We start from the raw sequence: 20,867 nt of genomic DNA on the forward strand, positions 1-20,867 counted from the left end.
GAGAGAGAGAGAGAGAGAGAGAGAGAGAGAGAGAGAGAGAGAGAGGTGGTGGGATGATTTTCCCAGACTCTGCTTCTCTCCATCGCCGCCGCTGGCTGTGCCCTTTGCGCGAGGAGCATTACGCATCAGTGGACTATAGCGCGAGGATCCCGCACGTTTTCGTTCCCCAAAAAGTCGCTTAGGGAACCCGTATCGGCCGTTCATTCCGGACTGCTTTGGACCTATAGGCATCCCGCGCGCTTTCCCCCGCGAAGAAGTCTGGACAACTACTCCTCTTCCTCACCCCAATTTTTTTTTTATTTTTAAAAGAAACCCCTTGGATCTATATCTATTGCTCCTGAAACGCGCGCTCCCCCGTGCTTTAAAATGCAAGCCGGACGCAAATCGTGTTGGAGGCAACTGCAGGCTTCTTTTTTAAGACTGCTGTGTCTTATCCCCACAGGATTCCCCGTCCGAAGTGTGGATATGCAGCGGACCACCGACAACATCACCATCCGCCAGGGCGACACGGCGATTATAAGGTAAGAGACTCATCTTTCAACTTTCCTCTCCTCCTCTCGTCCTCCTCTGGATGCGCAGCAGCAGCAGCAGCAGCAGCAGCACCGTCACCTCCAGCGAGCGGAGCGGTGATGGTTTTTTCTAGGGGACAGCAGCGCTGAGGAGCAGTGGGATATTCTGCCTCAACGACTTTGTGTTGATTTCCACTGCGGTAAAAAAAAAAAAAAAAAAAAAACTTAAAGAGTTGCCACAAGATTACAGAGAAGTGATTACGGGGGCGGATGCGAGTTGATCCGCCGTGATTCCCCAACTTTTATCTCAACAAGCAGCCGCAGCACCGGCCCCCTGCGATACTTATTATGACAGGTCTTCTCTTGCTTTCCCGAATGAGTTCGCACTCATTGACTTAACTCTGCTAATTATCAAGTATAATTTCTACTCTTATGCCATTTTTCCTATACGGGCCTACGCATATTACATCCCACTTTTATTTAAAGGATTTAACTGAATAGAGCTCAAACGCCTTCGCTCTGTATTTGCTTTCATATTTTTCTAACTTAACTGAAAGAAGTGCGTCACGCTGTTTGTGTGTGTGTGTGTGTGTTTGGGGAGGGGGGTGGGGGGGTTAATGGCAGAGACAGGGTTTCTAGACACATAAGAGGATGATGCTGGGAGCCGGAGAACTGTGCACCATTGTTTAGACCCAACGAGGCGCTGTGAGATGTGAAGTAAAAAAAATGAATAGGAGGCCTGCAGAGGACACGGAGGTGAAGCACCATCAGTTCAAACTCACTCCGCGGCGGCTCCACATCGATTGTTTGCAGCCATGTATGAATATAAAGCCCCCCAGTCAGTCTCCAAAAAAAATCCACTTTGGTCTTTTTATGTGGAGTCAGTTTTTTTTGTTTTTTTTGTGTGACCGTTATAGCCTCACATCCCACTTAATCACTTCCCAGACAATGTAAGCTGTCAACTCTGTGGTATTGTGATCCTGCTCGGCAGATGTCAGCAACCACGTGATCCCAGCCATGTGTCTGTGGCAGGGGATTTAGATTTGGTTGCTTTTTGTAAACAAGCCGCTTTGCCCCCCCTCCCCACTAGCCCCCCACTCCACCACCAGCAGCAGCTTCTCCCTCCCCACCTCTCAAAATAGGATGCACTGTAGGGAAGTCCACTGGTATAATGAGCTGCACACAGGACACTCAATCGCATTGATTTTTTTCCCCCCCTTCTTCACTCTTCATGTCCTCCTGCTGACTTTCATGCTGTATTTACAGTGCCACCACCCAGTCACTTCTAATGAGCGTGTGAATATAGGACGCAATTATGGGATGGACCTTTAACACATGCAGGCCTGTCAAAAAGCCCGCAGATACCCAAACGCGGTAAACAACCACGTTTCCCTCACCTGTGCCTTGAGCCTTGCTTATGTTAGACGCAAACACACTCACAAACCCACACACACACACACACACACACAACACTACCGACACAACAAATAATGAATTCTTTTAATGGATTCCCTCCTGTAAGCAGGTGCCATCCATCCAGGTATACCTGCTGATCAAATTAGGCAGTTGACTCAGTTACCGCTGAACTCACCACGGGTCACAGCTATTTGTTTCACTTTCCAAATCCAATTGGCGGCGTCTTTGCTATATTCAGCCGTTTAGTCACCCAGTCAGTCCGCTTCCTTCAAAGGTGACGGCAGGCTTTGCACTCAGCAAGAGCCAAATTGGATTCTCCTTTCTGAGAAAACACTCGCGTCCCATAGTCCACTATTCTGCCATTACCTCTGATAAACGATCCCCCCGGATAATCATCTACAGTGATCACTCAGTGAGTGTCATAATTAATTTGATGGTCATAATGCATCTTGTTGGCATTAGCGATCAGTCTTATTTATTGTCATTCACAGAAGAATAAACTGCAATTCAGACCCCTGTGGCTCAATTGAAAAACAACAACCATTTTTCACACCCAGTTTCCACCTGATAAATTGGATACGGGAGTAAGAGAGGTGACAAAAAGAAAAAAAGAAAAAATACACAGGGGCTAAAACTTTGAGCAGGGACGGCAGGCTGTCGGCTAGTAATTTGTCGAGCCACGCAGTGTATCTGATTCCATAAGCTGGGTTTTGTGAAGGCTGAGGGGATATTGGTGACCTGGGGGCGTAATAAGGCCGGTGCTCTTTCAGAGGAGCCTGTGGCTGCAGTCGTGACATTCATGGCACAAGAGGAGAGATGCTGGAGTGGAGGGACAATATGTGACCAAACAAATGGCTGTGACTGGACACACACAGCAGCAGGTCCGGCTGCTAAATGTGAAAGGAAATGTGTTTTTGTACCAGGGGTCCAGGAACTTTATCATGCTGAAATAAATAAGCAAATGAAGTCTTGTTCTGTAAGGTTAAAAAGGTTTATGCTTCCAGCACTGTTGTGGATCATGCTGCAGCCCTGTGTTATATACTGTCTGTATACTATATAGTATATCATACAGTATATGAATGAATGAATGAATGCATTTTCTTTTCATGCCTCCACTGTGGCCCATCCCATATGGGATTACAAGACACATTTAATGACACATACAAGAAAAAAGACTAGACAGTCCTTCCTGTTGGTGTTACCTGCCACACAGGTGTGACATAAATAAACAATTTCAGATTACTTTCAGTACTCAACTATATATCGCTCTTCGTCTCATTGCTCAAGCCTTTTCAAGAAATAAAGAAAATGCAAATATATTCAACTGAAAAAGATGTTTTAGCTTCTCAGCATCGTCTAACCACACAAATTTGTTATTTGGATCTACCTTACTATACACTTTTTGTCTTATAGATACATAGAAAGGACAGTAGAACACAAAATGAATATATAGTATAAACATTCAAGATTTGTTGTGACTACAATGTGTCTCATTCATGAAATGTGAGCAGCACGGATTCGTGTCACACCACGACTTACAGAAGAGAATTAAATATTTTTTCTGGGCTCCACCCAAAATGACTTAGATCCCAGATCTCTCTTTTCTCTCTCTCCCTCTTCCCTTGTTTGCGTCATGGCAGCAGGTGAACAGGATGCACCCTACTTCCTTATATGGTGGTCATGGTCTCCTTATATGGCTATTCATGGGCGGAGATCATGATCGGCATTCATGATCTTACACGTGTTTACGATCAAATCTGAGATTCCTGCACCGTTCATGAATCCGGAATAGGGTTTTAGTAGCGTGGACTTTTATGTGCAAATCTACAGACAGATTTACTAACCTTTCATGAATGAGACCCAATGACTTCACAAGAGCTAGCTCAAAGTTCAGTACACAGATTTGAAAATAAACTAGTTCATATTCACTGTTTTCAATTTTGAATTTAAAGTTCACAGACCAAAACAAAGAACTATTTCACTTTCATTACTTACTCCCCCCCACCCTCAAATCACTGTCACTTACTTCTCAAACTACATGAGCCCTCATTCAGAGGACCGATTTATAATTCACATTTCTATGTGAAATAAATGCAAAAGACTGAAATGCAATAAATGTCTGAGCCAAATGTACCGGGAAAAAAATTCTACCACATTCTGCAGCCTCCATACACTTTGCAGCTGTTGGATAATGGCCCAACCCTTTCTTAATGACTTTTTTTTTGTGATTGTCATCCTCTCAGATATTTTACAAGACCACCAGACTGGTGGTGAGATTTCTAATGCTTGAATCTGCCCTGTATTGTTCATAAAAGTCCTTCAAAATGTTCATAGGAACTGACATCAGCAGCAGAAGACAGCGCCCCCTGACACACGCCAGGTGTCATAAACCCTTATGTGCAGCTTTATAGGGACATTGTGTAGGAATTCCTCCCATCTAGCGTTGCGGTTGTATATCTCAAGCAACTCAATCGTATTTTTCATGCTGCATTCACGTGAAATTGGGCAGACGGCAGACGGACGACAGACGCTGCACGTAACGGCATAAACAAGCCTCTATGTAAACAAGTGGTCCGTCAGCACGAGGCAAAACAATACACGTGACAATATGTTGTCATGGTGATGTCGTATTGTTTACCTGACCCACGTTTTACCGGCTTTCTCTCCACTTCTGTGACTAAAATGACATCTGGTTTGTTACCGACGGCCGTCTGCCCGACTGCAGGTGAATGCAGCATCAGCGTAACGCTCCATTCCTCCTCACTGCGTTACCACGGTGTCTTTTCACAGACGCCACCTCCACCTGAGCCGACAGCTCCGGTGTCTCCGCTGAGTTTCCGTGGTTTCCTACCGTCACGCTGCCACTGAACGTAAAAACATGGAGACACCACATGGCAGCCAGCACCGAGCTTACCCGCTCCATGTAGATATGAATGATATGAACGGCTCATTCAGAGCTGAAAGGAACACTTCACTTTGTTGATGGGGGGATTACTGGTTAATGAAAAACAGACTTTTGAACGAAATAATCGATTTTCATGAATAGATAACAGGAGAAGTTACACAATGTCCCTTTAAAAACCCAAACTCAACTCTTCTGTTCTTCTTTGGCAGTTTGTGGAGAGCTGTCTGGTTCCCCACCAGCATCTTCTGGTGTGTGACAGTTGCTTCACATTCACCAGAGCATGTTCAATGAATGGTGCTCATTTAGTAAGACTATTTAAAGCATTACCTAAGACTTTCCTGGAACAGTTAAAAATCTCATTTTAAACATAAAGTGGAGATATCCTCTATTGATTCCAGTCAGTTTTTTTCCCCCTAACAAGCACATACACTACATACACCCATATATCCTGTTCTTTATCTTGTTGACACATGTGCTTTGCCCACAGAAACTCATTCTCCCTCTGCCTCCATCAAAAGTCAACACAAACTAAATATTGACTGTTCAGCTGTCGGCGCCTATGGGGAGCAGCAGTGAATCTAAAGCGAGCTTGTCTTCACAGGACTAAAAAAAATCTAGCGGTAGCTTGCCCTCCTTTAAGGCAGCATCAGATGCAAAGACTTAACCTTTGAACTCCTTTGCCAAAGAAGGACATCGAGGGGTTAATCTGGAGGAGATTACGCTCGTGAACGTAGCCACCGTGGGCTGAGTTATGTAAACATTGTCACACCAACCGCTCGTGGTGTGAAGTGAATCAGAGCTCATCTGATGTGCAGTAGGCGTAGGATTAAACTCTTGTAACCACATTAGCGGTAATGTTGTCGAACGTAGTTTCTCCGGATTCCTTGGAACTGGGTCTTGTGTAACGCTCCGAATGAAACCACGTGAGCACGCAGCATCCTGAGCTGCTCTGCTGTTTTTAATGATCCGTTGGTTCTGTGTTGAGTTCAAAGATTACCAACTTTTTTGTGTCTTACATTTGTCCCCAGGCTGTCTTCTTGCTCTAAAATGGGGGCCTTTTTTTTGAACATTTGTATCTGCTTGAAATGAAATTTGCCCCTGGAAAGCATGAACATAAATCCCAGCATACAAAATCTAGGCCTGTATCCCACAAGTCGTGTTTCAGACCTATAAGATTTAGGTCATTGCAAAACACCACATATTTCAGAGCCTCTTTCCATGGTGACTTAGCCTGTGTTTTTTTTTTTTTCCTTTTTTTTTTTTTTTTTTTACAAGGATGACGCCAACAAGTGAAATCAGACTCTTCTCATCCTCTGTGAGTCACAGTATGAATCTGAAGAGAAAGAAAACTTTCTCCACATTTCTTAGAGCCATTTGTGTCACAATAGTTTACTTTTTAATTGCTTTTTTTGAATCCCACACTATGCAGCGCCCGTAGGGGTGAGGTTGCAATGTCAGGCGAAGTCCTGATAATTGACAATTGCTTATTAAAGCATTAATGACACGTTCGCTGTGATTGCGCTCCTCTGGGTCAATTATCTGCATTTTGACAATACACTCTGCCTGGCTTGTTCCTTTCAGGGAAGATGGTTCTGCACTCGTGCTCTGCCCTGGAGGATCTTTGTCAAAACTCACCCCAGAAACCTGACTTTAATTCAAGTCACAATCATCCAGATATTATGTACGTGAAATCTGCTAGAGGCTCACGAACTACATAAGACATGATGTTAGTCTAATTCAACTTCAATACAATTCACAAAGCCGGAGAAATAATGAATACCGTCATTTTCGTTTGTATTATTAAAACTTCAACTATTGAACTCGGATTGGCTGATGTGTCGGGGGTGCCGCGGTGTGCATCAGCCACACTCCGGAGTAACTGCACTATGGAAACAAAGGCTTTCTAGATGCAGGAAATTAGCTGCCTTTCCCAGCATGCCCCTCTGTGGGGAAAGCTGATGGTTTATTTCCACAGCACACCTGGCACCAAACGCTGGTTTTAAAAGCATGAATCTAAAGCACACTGAGCCATCTGTAGTGGGATGAATGTGCAAATAGATTGTGTTAAAAAAAAAGAAGAATACTGAATGTCAAACAAAAGCAAATCTCATTTGGTGTAATATAATTGAAGGATTTTCACCATCATTCAATGTCATGTCAATGTGCTGTGCTGATACTGGGCTAACATCACTGATTGTTAAAATAGTTAATTGAAACAGCAGAATAAGTATAATATGAGAATAAGAGACTGAAACACGGAGTGTCAGGAAACCGAGACAAGGTTTTAATTCTATTACAGGTTTAATGTAGGTGTCAGAACCTGATGCTCTAGCTACCGTTTTAATTTTAGATTGACTTGCTGATATGAAAATGATACAGACACATAGGAACATTTTAACTTTGCATTAGGGAAGATCCCAGTCCACGTAACACACCTGAGAATGCATACACATGCATGACCAACACTTGACCGGCCTAAGTCGGTGTCAGCTGGAAATATGAAGTTTCTACTCTGTATTGGGTTAGTAGCAGTAAATACAGCAAATGAGGAAGAGCAAAGACTGTTGTTGGGTTAAAATGCAGGTCAGCAAAGCTTGTATTTCATTATTCATGTGGCTTTCACCACTGGCTGTCAAGGATGATAAGACCCAATGAGAGAAACACAGCACAAGTCTACGTCAGTGTCCAAAGTTGTCAGTTTTTACCCATGTACAGTACACTCCAACCGAACCCTGGAGTTTTCAAACTGAATCAGGTCCAGCAATGTTTCCAACAGTCTCAGATTTAGGTGCTTGAAAACTCCCCAAAACTAATTTAGTAGCGTGGGCGTCGCTTTGGTTAAAAGCACTGCGATTTCAATGCGAAACATGCCGCGGTACATGGATGCACTGTACGTGTTGACGCCCCCACAGAGAGGCCACAGCAGCGGTGACCTGTAATCAACGCTCTCTGCCGTCACATTAAACGATAATGGAGACGCAGTGCAGATATTCATTGTCACAGGCAGCACAAAGCTGAGAAAAGCTGATACTGTGGACAATACAGTCCAGGCTGTATTCCAAGTGTAGGGAGCAAAACGGAGGAACAACAGATCAATTTCTGGATTTCCGGGCAGAGGGTAATAGTGCAACATAATCTGGGATGTCCGGCCCCCAGGGGGGTCTCCATATTTCTCTCTACAGCTCATCAGATTGGAGTGCAGCTTCTTTTTTTTTTTTTTACAGTGTAGAGCCTCCCAGGGCAACTCTCAGTTCCTCTATCTCTTCATTACTCTCTCCCCTCCTCCCTTTTTCTGTGTTTGCCAGCATCGAATTGTCCAGCTGTGCTGACTTAACCTGATTCGCAGAGTGGATGTGAATAGGATGAGAGATGGGGTGGGGGGAGGAAAGAGCAAGAGTTTCCTTATAGGAGGACAATAAAAGAAAGAAAACTTTAAAAGGGAAGAATGATGGGCCAGAGAGAACCGACCGAAGAAGCAGAGGGACAAATAGAGGGACGCGAGAAGAGTATGATGGGTAGAATTAGGCTGTGAGGGAGGAGGGTAGGGCAGGGACACAGTATTAGTACAATCAGCACAATAATCCCTTCTGTTCCAGCCCGGGCCGACGTAGGATTTTCAAATCAATTTCATTTTCACTCAGGATGCTACAGTGGGAGAGCTGAGTGGCTGCCAGTCGGGTCATTATCGTCTTGTCCCCATTTTGGTTTGGGACGGACCAGAGGTGAGAGGGAAAGCTTTGGGGGGGCAGAGGGACGTGGGTTTTGGTTGATATTTTGCCAATTCTGCAAAGTTTTCTGAAGTCTTTTGGAAAAGGCTCCGAATCATCACAAGTTCCAGAGGCTTTCATCTTGGTCAGTAGGATCTGAATAATGGCCTGCAGAGACAGTGTAAAGTCTTTTGACATGGCAAATGAACAGAGTTCTGACGCTCTCGTCTGAAGCTCACAGTCCAATACGGTTCAGCGCGCTGTCTGGGCCTCCTTCAAAGACTCCCAACCAGATATGCTTTCAGCCTGTATTTTGATGTTTGCTGGTTCATCCTCAGAAAACATACCAGCACCCTCTGAGCCCTTCATTATGTGCTTTCAATGTGTTTTTGTGAATAACTCAACCGGGGGAAGCCAGACCTGAAATGTTTTTTGATACAACAGAATATTAAAGCAGTGCGTCTCCCTAAAAGCAACTTCACTCCATTTCCCTCTTTACCTAGGCTATTGTTGGACCGGGCCAGACCATCTCTAAGTGCATATTCAAACTACTCAGCAATTTCTCACAGCCTCTGGCTACATATAGGCGAAGGCAATGGAATAAGAGAGGAAAAGTATTTTTTATTGCTCACAGAAAACCCCAAAATGTCAGGCTAGTGTTATAGAACTGCCGATGGAATATTGGAAATATGATCCAGATTCAAAGGGCATATTTTAAATAATTACTGTCCCACACCGCAATTGTATAACGCCTTGTGTATGTCTTGTCCTGTGGTGTGCTGCGTGATCTCCTTTTCACTCACACTCAGTCCTTGTAATGGAGCTTTCATCTTTCAGAGGTTTAGTAGCATTACATTTGTGCCATTATGATTAATTACAAAATCAGCAGAGCTGCTTAAAAGGCACAAGCTCTTACCATCTCGACTGCCATTAACCAGCCAGCGTTTAGCACTTGTGCTGCTCTGTTAAACTTCAGAGCCAAAAAAAAAAAAAAAAGCAGGAATTTGAATTTAAAATTTCGAAAATTTCACAGGTGCCCTTGTGTTATCCCCAGCATGAAATGGGACGGATGAATAGCGTGAATGAGCCGGGGTTAAGCTCACTTCAGCTGGAACTGTGGAAGCAGGTTAAATAAATTTAAATCTCTCATCAGTCAGTAAGGATGAATTCAAATTAAAGCTGAAACATGTGGCTTTGAGCTGTGATGACTCGCGTCCCTGCAGCTGTAAAGCCACATGACTTTAAAAGCAGATTGGAGGCTGGCAGTAAGTATAGTCCTGGATGAGCAAACTCATTGTTGTTTGCCTCCCATCTCTTCCAAGATCAGCAAAAGAACAAACAAAACAAAAAAAACAGCTCACTGACCTGTGATGCACTGAACAAGATGCCATCACCTTGGTTTCACGGATGTGTGGTAAAGAAAAGACTGTTGTTTCAGAGTTCTCTGCTGTTTGACGGTTAATAAAAGTCCATGCATGACTATATTTAAAAGCACAAATAGAGATGTAGAGGCTCTCAGTATATATTGTCATCAATATGCAATAAGAGACACCTCGTGAACAACAAAGCTACACTACAAAAGCTTGTCTCATCAAAGCCTGCAGGCGTAGTATCTGCTGGCTGCTAACGTTTACCTTCATACTGTATTTTAATTGCTCCGCAGTCTGCACGGTCAGCTCTCAAACACATGCTGCTCTCCTTCTACTGAAGCTGTTGATTTCCAGATGAAATAATTATTATAAGTACCGCATTACGTCCTCTCTTAATATTCCTCAAAACACCTTTATTTGGTCTGCCATGAGCAATAGTTTATAATGGTTGACGATAAGCCATAAAGAGATCTTTTTAATAGCGCACGCAGCCTGAGCCAACTACTGTCATGTTGCTCAGGTGGATTCCAGCATTCCAGCGTGTTGAAAGGCATCATTACGGTGCATTGTATTTGTTTGGCCACAGTGTAATCCAAAGGGGCGGGGCAGCGGTGGTGCAGACATGCACATTAGCTTAATTGTTGGCTCTATATTTCTGGTACAGTAGGTGTGAATGAGAGTGAGCCTGGTTGTTTGTCTTTACATTTTGACAGACTGCTGACCTGTCCAGGGTGTACCTTGCTTTCTCCAGTGTCAGCTGTGTTTGGCTCCAGCCCCCCTTGTGGCCTTATTAAAATTAACGCTACAGCTAATGAATGGATGGATCAGACAGTAAAATCACTGCATTTTTTCCCCACAGGAACTCCTACAGTATAATTCTCCCATTGCAATTGCATGTTGTGTTGGATGTTTGCAGCAGACCCACTTTTTATACACAGCATGTCTTCATTTAAACCCAACACTTATGGTGATGAGCATCCGCATATGCTTCCTTATAAGGTTTAGCATGCACCATAATGGGGAGCTTTTTGTGGCAATGAAATCCTCCATTCAACTGTATCAAACTCTATAATGCGATGCCATTTTTTTTCTAATTGCCCAATGTTTTCTTTCTGTTACTGATGATTGAAGTGATTTGACTAATAACAGTTGATGACTAAACACAGGAAAGTGCCCCGTTGTCACTTATTACCGGGGTTTGTCTTAATTTTATATGATACACAAGGTGTTTATTATCCCTGCGAAGATGTATTCAAATGGCTCAGTTCCATCTTCCCATTATAATACAGAATATGATGCTGCTATTAAAACTGGCTGTGGGTGGTCTTTGAATATTATGGTCTCATTTCGCTGTGTTAAATATATTTTAAATGGCTTTATAGTTCACTAGCATGAACCAAAACAAGAGTAGCAAACCCTGGTATAGGCAACATGATTGATTATGATATTTGCTTTAATTTTCTTGCAAGGTTTTAAATGGGAAGCTGAAGTGAGATGATATTACTGGATAAATGAGTTGTTCTTAGGTTTGTTAAGATTAATTCTATTAGTGCAAATTACTTTGGAAGTAATTAGCGAGCAAGAGAAAGCAGCCGGGTCCTGGGGATCGCAGCAACTTCACTTATCAAAGACAGAGAAAAACTACTATAAAATAAAAGCCTTGCCTATGAAAAACACCATATTTTTTTGTGTGTGTTTGCTGCACTGTTAAATGTCAGCATGTTGCACAGGAACTCCACATTTTAACCTGTGTAATCCCAAAGTGATTTTGATTCTTTATTATGAAAGTCGCTGTCATACTGTTTCATATTATTGTGTTAAGTGAGTTTCAGCTTCATATCCCATACTCTGCAGTGGCCTTAAAGGGATAGTTCACCCAAAATTCAAATTTCACTCATTATCTACTCACCCTCATGTCGACTAAGGGCTGGGAGAATTTTCAGAGTCCTCTGTGCCTACTCTGAGTTACGGGGGGGTCGGCGCGGCAGTTTTTGTCCATATAATGGTTGTGAATGGTGCTCACTTTTCTTCGTTCAAAAAGACACACCAAAAACATCCAAATACCTCCATGCTGCTCATCTGTAATCTCCCTCTTGTATTGAAGCTCCAACATGAGAAATTGTTCCGCCAGTCAGTGCAAATCTTGCATGATTTGCACTGACCAGCGGAACAATTTCTCATGTTGGAGCTGCACTGACACAGGAAGAGCAGTGAACTGAGACACTGGGAGCTTCCGCTACAAACAAGCTTAAAATATAGACTCATTTAATTTTTTTCGGAAAAATTTCTCATGTCGGGGCTTCAATACAAGAGGGACATTACAGACGAGCAGTATGGAGGTATTTGGATGTTTTTTGGTGTGTCTTTTTGGACGAAGAAAAGTGAGCACCATTCACAACCATTATATGGACAAATACTGCTGCGCGGACCCCCCCGTAACTCCGAGAAGGCACGGAGGACTCTGAAAATTCTCCCAGCCCTTAGTTGACATGAGGGTGAGTAGATAATAAGTGAAATTTGAATTTTGGGTGAACTATCCCTTTAAAAACCAGTGACTTGTTCACACTGAGGGAAACTTCAATATGTTTTGATCTGCGTTATCCTACTCAGTTTTGCTTTCCATTTCAAACGAATAGTACATGAAAAGGCCACAGTGCAAAAGGTGTAGGAGATTATAATTAGAGTTTCTCTCTCGAGCATTTGGCATTTGAAGAAACGGGGATGACTCTGTGGCCTACATGCTCTGTATTCCCCCCTGGTTCGTAGCTACAGTACGAATGTGTCAGCTGTAAAAATAGTTAAACTTAAAGTCCTTCGCAGTGTGTACAGTATTGTGGCATCGGATTTCACTCCAGCTTTCACATTAACAATCAGAAAACACTTGGCATCGCAAGTCTCATACCATTAATCCATTCAATTCAATTTAATCCTCTGCCCAATGGAACAACATTGTTTTCAATTACCAGAATCTCACTCATCTCTCTTTGTGGTATTTGATTACCTGCAATTAAATCAGTTCCCCCAGTGAGTATTTGAGGTATTGATTAGTGATAGCCCTTCATTCATAACCCTTCCTCTCCTGTTTTTTATTTTTTTAAATTGCGACTCACCCTCTGCAGAGCCTTTTTGTCGGTGGCCACCAGTTGGTTTATAGAGCTCAGTCTGACCCAGGAGTACATCGCAGGCTTGACTAATTCATTATTACCTGATGTTCAGCACTTAAACCACATTAGCCAAAGTAGTGTGGTGCTCTCGCATTCAAAAGGCTGTTTCACACAAAGGCTCTCTCATCACCTGAGGACAAGGGTTGGCATTTGGCAGCGTCTGGCAGTACATCACGGACAGAGGAGAAAGCAAATAAAAACCTTAACAATAAAGCAATGGTTGGTCCTGCTGCAATGGTATGTGTTTTTTTCATAACACAGCCCAAGTTTCCACAGAGTAGGTACAACAGAGCAAATTATTGCTTTTTTTCTAAACACAATTGTGCTGAAATGGGTTCCTGAACAAAGCCACCGCTCTGTTGTGTCCATGTGAACCAGCAGTTTTTAGTTAAGTCAACATAAATGTGAAAACACACTAATGAGGCATTTTAGCACCGTATTAAATGGCCTCATGCTCTGACAGTCTGCAGCCTGGTCTGGACCAGTCTGAGGCAGCAGCACACTCCACCACCCACCCTGCCCATTTAAAATGATTTCAGGTTACTATATTGTACTTTGTCTTGCCATTGTTCAAAGGGTAATCATGCTCTAAGTGGATGTACAGCTCTTGTAATATGAGAAGTACTATAGCTATTATATCACCATGGTAAGGCACTATTAAAAGAATGCTAAATGTACCTACGGAAGTACGGACACAATACAATTATTTCTACGATTGAAAAAAGCATAATTAGATGGCAGTTGTTTATTAGATTCCCAGCATGCATGTGTCCCTTTCAGCACTTGTGCCATCGTTGCCTCAAACTATGAAAACCTCACACCCGGATGAGATGAGCGCTCCTATTAGCCAGTGGTGTGAACTATTCGGTCTCAACCATTTTCAAAACTCACAGCAGATCTAATTCAGCCCAACTAGCTCAGTCATTTGACATTAACAAGATGGATCAATGCTAAATGTCAAGTTAGGATATTTATGGCTGAGGGAAAAAATGATTCAGAGGAATTCACTGCAGAGTGAATAGTGGTTTTCATTTTCAAGATCATTTGTTTCTTTTCTCTCAAAATTCTGCATGTCTTTGTGTTTGTGAATCCAAGTGATTCAATATAACTTTGCCCGAAGAACATTTCTACACTTCAAACTCACATTTTGACCTGCACTTTCTGTTTTATGTGCAAATGAAGCCCTCATGCGCCTGCAAAGTTAATTTAAGTTGTGTTAACTTTTCAGTTTGCTTAACTGCCACGGCGCCTAAAATGCAGGACTTTGCAGACATTTGCATCTCACTGCTTTTGTCTCGCAACGCTGGAGGACGTAACGCAATGTGGTGTGCCTGAAGTAAACACTGTACCCAAAGACTAGGAACAGGTGGCCAAGTACAAATACACAGTCCCTTGGAGAGATGGCAGTAACAGCCTTCCTTTGTGTCTTCAAACAGAGAGGAACAAAGGAAGGAAACTGCTCAGCCTCTTTAACCGCAGCTCAGTTCAGTCTTATAAGCCAATGCTCAAAAATAATGTCTGTTTTATTTCTTGAGGGCGTTTTCATTCAATTTTGTATACCCTGCAACAACATAGCCTGTCAAAAATAAATCATGCACAGGAGAGGATGGTGTGAGTTGTGTATATTTGGCATGTTTGGGAGGGTGAGGAGAAAAGTGCAAAGCTTATTCTTAGCATTGCATGAGTCAAACAGATTTCTATGCACACCTATGGTATGATTCAGTCGCCCATTTTCGCATGTTTATATTTGTCATGTGAGACTCCCGGCACGGTATACCAGGGTTAAAAAGATTTGAGACCTGAGTGGTTATCCAATCAAGCGCAGCAGGACACACCAGAAAGGTTTGGCAGGACACGCTCTATTGACAGCACCACAGACCACAATCATCTTTTTCTACCACATGTATTATTGAAGAGGATGCAGAGTGTGGCCATGGCGCTCTAGTCGGATCTTTTTTGGCTTACTTTAATCAATATTGACATAACACTTTGAACACTTAAAAAAAAAATAACTCCAGACCTGGCTTCATCTGATGTGTGTGTGTGTGTGTGTGTGGAGGTGTACGATGCATCTACCATGCCTCAGTGAACTTGACTGACTCACTTTTGGTGCATTGATTTTCTTTTTCATCCTCCATCTTCACATTACATTTTGAATTAGGATTTTTTTTTTTTTTTTTTTTTTTTTTACTTTATTCTCTTTTAGTCAGTACTGGGTTGGTTTTGCAACTCTCACATAATTCAGCACACTTTACACCCCTGATATGCTTTTAAAACACCACCCTTACATATATCCCTGTTTGAAGATTTCCTTGATCCTGAAAATTGCCTTTTACATGTCTTTGAAGAAGCACCACAGGCTATGCACACAACAATGTTGGTTTCACATGACGACTAAAACTAGGCTCCTCTTCACCGACCCGTCTCTCAAGCTCAGTGAGAGGCGGCGGAATAATTTCTTTTTGATTGAGTTTTTAAACTCTCTGCTAACTGCCTGCATAATATACACAAACAGGTAAATCTCATTATGGAAGTAGGTCTCAATCGGTGTCTGAGAAGAAAAAAATATTCTGGTTTTATAGAAAGTAAAGAACCTCTCTCTGTATCTCACTGTCTCTCGCGTGGAAACGTCCAAGTCTTAAACATAAATCCCCTTCACTTTTATTTAGATTCAGACTGAGGCCCACACTCTCTAAAGCCTTCCTCCGAAGTGACAACACGGGAATGGCATGCTATTCACTGTAACAGAGGAAAGTTTTCCTAATAGAGCCTGTCACAGAATCCCAAAGTAAAACAGTGCAGCGTGCAAATCGCATTATTTTGCCTACACAACACGTATTTGAAGGTGAGGCCATTCTTTTTTTATGTAAATCTTGGACCCCCCCTCCCCTCCCCTCCTCCCTCTGCATACGGTGCTTGAGGCACAAGGGTACAAGCCGTACTGGATTATCTTTAAACTTAAGGCATACTTTGCGTGCTCACTGTGGATGATAAATGGGACTATTTTTGGCAAATAAGACAAAAAAAAAATCTCAGCTCCAGAAGCCGAGTCACAGAATGTATGAAAATATGCAAAATGTATGCAGATCTCCCTCGGAGCGCTGTCTTGGTGAATTTGCTCCTGAGGTTCCTTTGTGATATGTCATTAGTTGTCCAGCAAGTGTGTTGTCATGTTTGTACAAACATTCTTAGCTAAGCTTCGCCGTGTGAGAGGAGAGTCGGCGCTTCCACACTGGCCCGAGCTGTAACCCTGCTGTGCTCTCTGCTTGATGCACATCCTTCTTCTACTCTTCCCCATAATTACTCCCCGTCTCCGCTGCTCTCCTCTCCTCTCCTCTCTATTTAGTTTGTTGTCTCAGTTGTCCTGAACTAAGCTGCCATAAAAACCTTACATTTGTCATGGGCTTGTAATAGGCATCATGAAACTTTCACTTATGGGTTTTTTTTAGATAGTTGACTAAAGCCCGTATTTCCACTGGTCAGAAAATCCACTGAGACAGACTGACATCTTGTTTTTCTCTCTAATAGAAAAGACTACAATTGGCATTCATGGCCAGTTTAAAGGCCTCTGCAGATGCAGGTATTTATCTGCTCCTGCTCTGATCTGCACTGATGTAAACCTGCTGATTTCCTCCTCTTTTCTGTGGTAACGTCACCGCACGGACACTGTAGACACATCTCTGTTATCCCAGAAACACAGCGGCTGCATTGCACACTGAAAGAATGAGTGCAGCTCCTGAATAAGTTTTAAAAACACTGAAGGGATCAGACAGAGCATAAACCTTCATCCACGGTGCGAGAAACACCGTGTCATGCCACAGCCGCTTGCTGCGGAGTGTGAGGTCCGTCCGCCGAGACAGACTGACCTGGAGCACTAAGACCGCGGAGGACAGCCAGTCTGCCACGGCCACCTTATGACGGATGTAGGCGGCACAACACGTCAGTTAAACAGACTGTTGCTATTTTTTTTTTCAATCTTTTTTGGTCAGTGTTCTTTGATCTTTTGATTACAGTCTCTAATGTGAGCAGAGCTTTGTTTTGGTACGCGATATGAGACGCGACTGGTGTGATGTTATAATGTGGCGTCACGTAACGCTCAACGTCATCACGTAAATTAGCGGGTTGGCCCGGGGCTGGCGTTCCCACCGCAAGCCGATCAGAGCCGAGCCGATTGAAGCCGATTTTAACCCGCGCCGCTTGCCGAGTCGTTTGACCCGCGTCGACGCGGCTCGGTGCGCCTTTCCCACTGCCACCAAAAGCTGATTGTTAGCAGGTTTAAACTGGTTTTTTGGCCAGTGGGAAAGGGGTAATAGTGTCGGACATGGAGGTGGTGACACTCTTATGGCGCTTTTCCACTACTGTACATTTTCACGGCACGGCACGGCTCAGCTCGGTAAAGGTGCTTTTCCACTACAGCTGAGTTCTTCTAGTACCTCCTCAGCGGGGACGGGGTCGGCACGGGGGTGATCGCGGAGGCGATTGCGGGGCCGTCTCTCTTTTTTCGATCCTCTCGTCAGCTCCAAACTACTCGTCTGCACCTCAATTAGGGACCACAGCGTGGTTTAACACACAGCATCATTTGACTCAGGTGAAGGAATAACAACAGTCTCGGTACAGGTCAGCGGTCGCTGTTGCCGCTGTGTTTTTGAAATTTCCGGGTTTGATTCTCATGTCGGACGTAGCAACCGCGACTCTTCCAGTGACGACGCTCTGTCCAATCAGTGGAAGGCAGTCGGCTGACGTCACGTTTCAGTATCGCTTCGGCTCACTTGGAACCAGGTACTAAAATAGTACCTGGTACCAGGTACTAGGGCTAGTGGAAAAGCAAAAAAAGTGTTGCCGTGCCTTGCCGTGCTAGTGGAAAAGCGCCATTAGTGCAAAGGAGCACCACCATGCAAATGAGAGGAGACAGGTCTGCTCCATCAGTCCTTGGTCCTTACAACTATTTGTTTTTTTTTCTGGGCAAATTGAATCGTAGACAACAAGTCTCACTAGTCCGCACTAGTTGGACGATGTCCAATTCGTCCAACTAGTGCGGACTAGTGAGACTTGTTGCGTACAAACTGATGAAGCAAATACAAGTCCAGTTGCCTACGATTCAATTTGCCCAGAAAAGAACGATGACCCGGATGAATGAGAATATCCATAGACTTCTTACAACTACAGTATGTGTGATGTCATTCATTCATCACCTTTATTTATTCAGGGGGGCCAATTGAGAGCAAGCTCTCATTTCCAATGGCGCCCTGATTACAGCACAATACAAATCAAACACATTACAATACATATCCATAATATATACATTCAACAGTAGCACATAGTGAATTCAAGTCTGAACTAAAAGGCAAACTCGACTTGCAATGGGAATTTTTTTTAGTTTACCCACATTTAAAAAACACCTTAAAAAGGCTATAAGAGACTTATACTTCATTTTATTTCCACTGTTTTCTCAGCACAGTAGTTTCTCTTTATGCTCTCAAATTACTTTTCATATCGTCTCGCTTCACTTTTCTGCCACAGTTCAAACTCGTCTCAGTCAAGTGTGTGTTTTCAGTCACAAACTGCCTCTCCCCAGGAGTGTTTCACAGGGGCAAGCTATGAATACATTTACACCAGCTGCGTGTTTTTACACTCTCGGTCTGTCTGAGTGAGCAAAGTGCCCCTACCCCCCAGGTAGTCTCTCTCTTTGCTCATCGTCTTACAGTAGCAGTTCTGGACCATTGCACCTTATCTGTGGTATTTCTCAGACACAGTCTGGAAACACTTGATGTGAGGAAACTGTTGCAGAGTGGTGCTTCGCAGAATTATGTCACCCAACAGTATTTCAAAGACAGACATTGACAGATGAAGAGTTGAAGATGCAACTCACAGGTGGCTGAATTCCCACTTCCCACAGGTTTTGTCCAAGATACATTCTGTCATGCATTTACAGTAAGCTACATCTAATGGAGAGAATTTTTTTTACAAGCCAAAATATTTTAGAAAACATGAAAAAGGGCTTGAGGATATCGAAGCCATTGGGTTCTTTCCCAGGTCATTCTAGCAAAGCAGAGACAAAGGGAGATGCTTACGATGGTGATAATAAAAACAGCAGTGACAATAATGATCATAGGCATGAATAGGGAGGCTTTTATCATTAAAAAAAAAAATGGTAATTAGCTTTTCCTATTATCATTAAGAGTTGAATTCTGTCATTAATGTCATTTTTGATTGACTGTGCTGTATCTACATGATTTTTTTTTTTTTTTTTTTTGCTCACCTATTTTTGCCACTTCTCATCACAAAAGAGTTCACTCCAAGATCCACAGCAGCAGCAGCAAGGTGGAAAGAAAAGCAGTTGTTATCCAAAACCACTATAATGGATTTATCAATAGCAATAATGCATTTATCTTTGATTTTGTTCTGTGGCTAACCTGAGGGAGAAACCTGTCTCACAGAGGTGTGTGGGCTGGCAGCAAGTTTGGTCTAGCAGCCGACAGAGCGTGCAGACTCACTCACCTGATACCAGATCCAAACATAATAATTACACATAGGCTTAGGAAGTAATGCAGGATGAAAGCGGCCCATGAGCCATGAAACATCCGGCTATCCTGCAGATGTCCAAACATATCCAAGTCAACAATGTTTTATTCAAGACACACTTGTTTAAAATGTCAGATTATTCTATGTTAAATTGACTACTTATATCACAGACTTCAGCATTAGAATCACTAATATTCTACATTGAAAATAAATGGCCCTCACTGCTTTCTCCCCCGGTGGAGCTCAGGTCTCTTTAAGTGAAGCTATGCCCCCCAAGCGCCCCTTTAATTTGAACATTGTTCTTCACACTGTTAATACTTACAGTAAGCCATTATATTTCTCATATGGCCAACAAAAAAAATCCACTTTTGTACAAGTCTCTATCAGTGTACAGTGCACTCGGGAAGTGTTCATTCTTCCCTCTTCAATCTATAGACTTAATATCACATAATGACAGATTTTAAAAATACTGACAGAATAGAAGAATAGAAATCTTTGCAAATCAGATAAAAAGAAAAAACGAGTGAAATATCACACAGACATAAGTATTCAAACACTTTGATGGGAGATGTTTAGTCCAGCTGTGGTAAATTCACCTGACTGGCACACACCATCGGGTTTGAAAGCTAACAATGCGTTTCAGAGCAAAGACCAACTCACGAGGCGCCTGCAGCTCTCAGAGACAGGACTGTACAAACACTACAAACACTGCTCTGAGACCTCCTGAGAGCACATGAACGTCCATCATTTACTGTAGAAAAATGAAAGAAGTTTGGAAGACCAAGGACTCTAGTTTCTTGGAAACTCAGCGAGAGAGGTGACCTAAAGTCCAATGGTCGGTCTGGCTGAGCTCCAGAGGTCCTTTGTGGAGATGGGAGGAATTTTTATGAAGGAAATTCCATTTTCAATTTGTCATTATGGCCTATATCGAGTGTAGACTGATGATTTTTTTTTTTATACCAGAAACAGAAACTGAAAGGGTCTGAACACATTCTGGATGCACTGTATAATATTTTTCCTGACCTCATACCTTGGAGTGCCCAAGTCTTTTTATTTTTTTATTTTTTTCATTTTATCTATTTTCTCAATGCATTTAGATTAACATTAATGCAGTTGCTTTCTGCCTGGTCCTCCTCTTTCCTGGGGTCAATGGCTATTGGAGGAGTAACATGGAGTGTAATTACTTGGCTGTAAGCTCCAAAGTTTCTCATCCAAAGCTGCTGAAGAGCTACAAGTCAGCACTATTGTGCAAACCAGTGTGCAATTCAAGGAGG

At 42.9% G+C, this 20,867-nt stretch overlaps 1 protein-coding gene across 1 annotated transcript in view; it reads left to right on the forward strand.

The window, feature by feature from the left end:
- Positions 1-366: 366 nt before the first annotated feature.
- The window catches only part of lsamp (limbic system associated membrane protein), a gene marked incomplete at its 5' end in the record, with an annotated part of 196,830 nt that continues 176,329 nt past the window's right edge, over positions 367-20,867 (forward strand). Inside the window, one exon of the mRNA XM_083985510.1 lies at positions 367-521. Coding sequence (XP_083841636.1) covers positions 367-521 — 155 coding nt within the window. The remainder of the gene's footprint in view (positions 522-20,867) is intronic.

Source organism: Trachurus trachurus, assembly GCF_905171665.1.
Source record: "Trachurus trachurus genome assembly, chromosome: 13".
NCBI classification, from domain to species: Eukaryota; Metazoa; Chordata; class Actinopteri; order Carangiformes; family Carangidae; genus Trachurus; species Trachurus trachurus.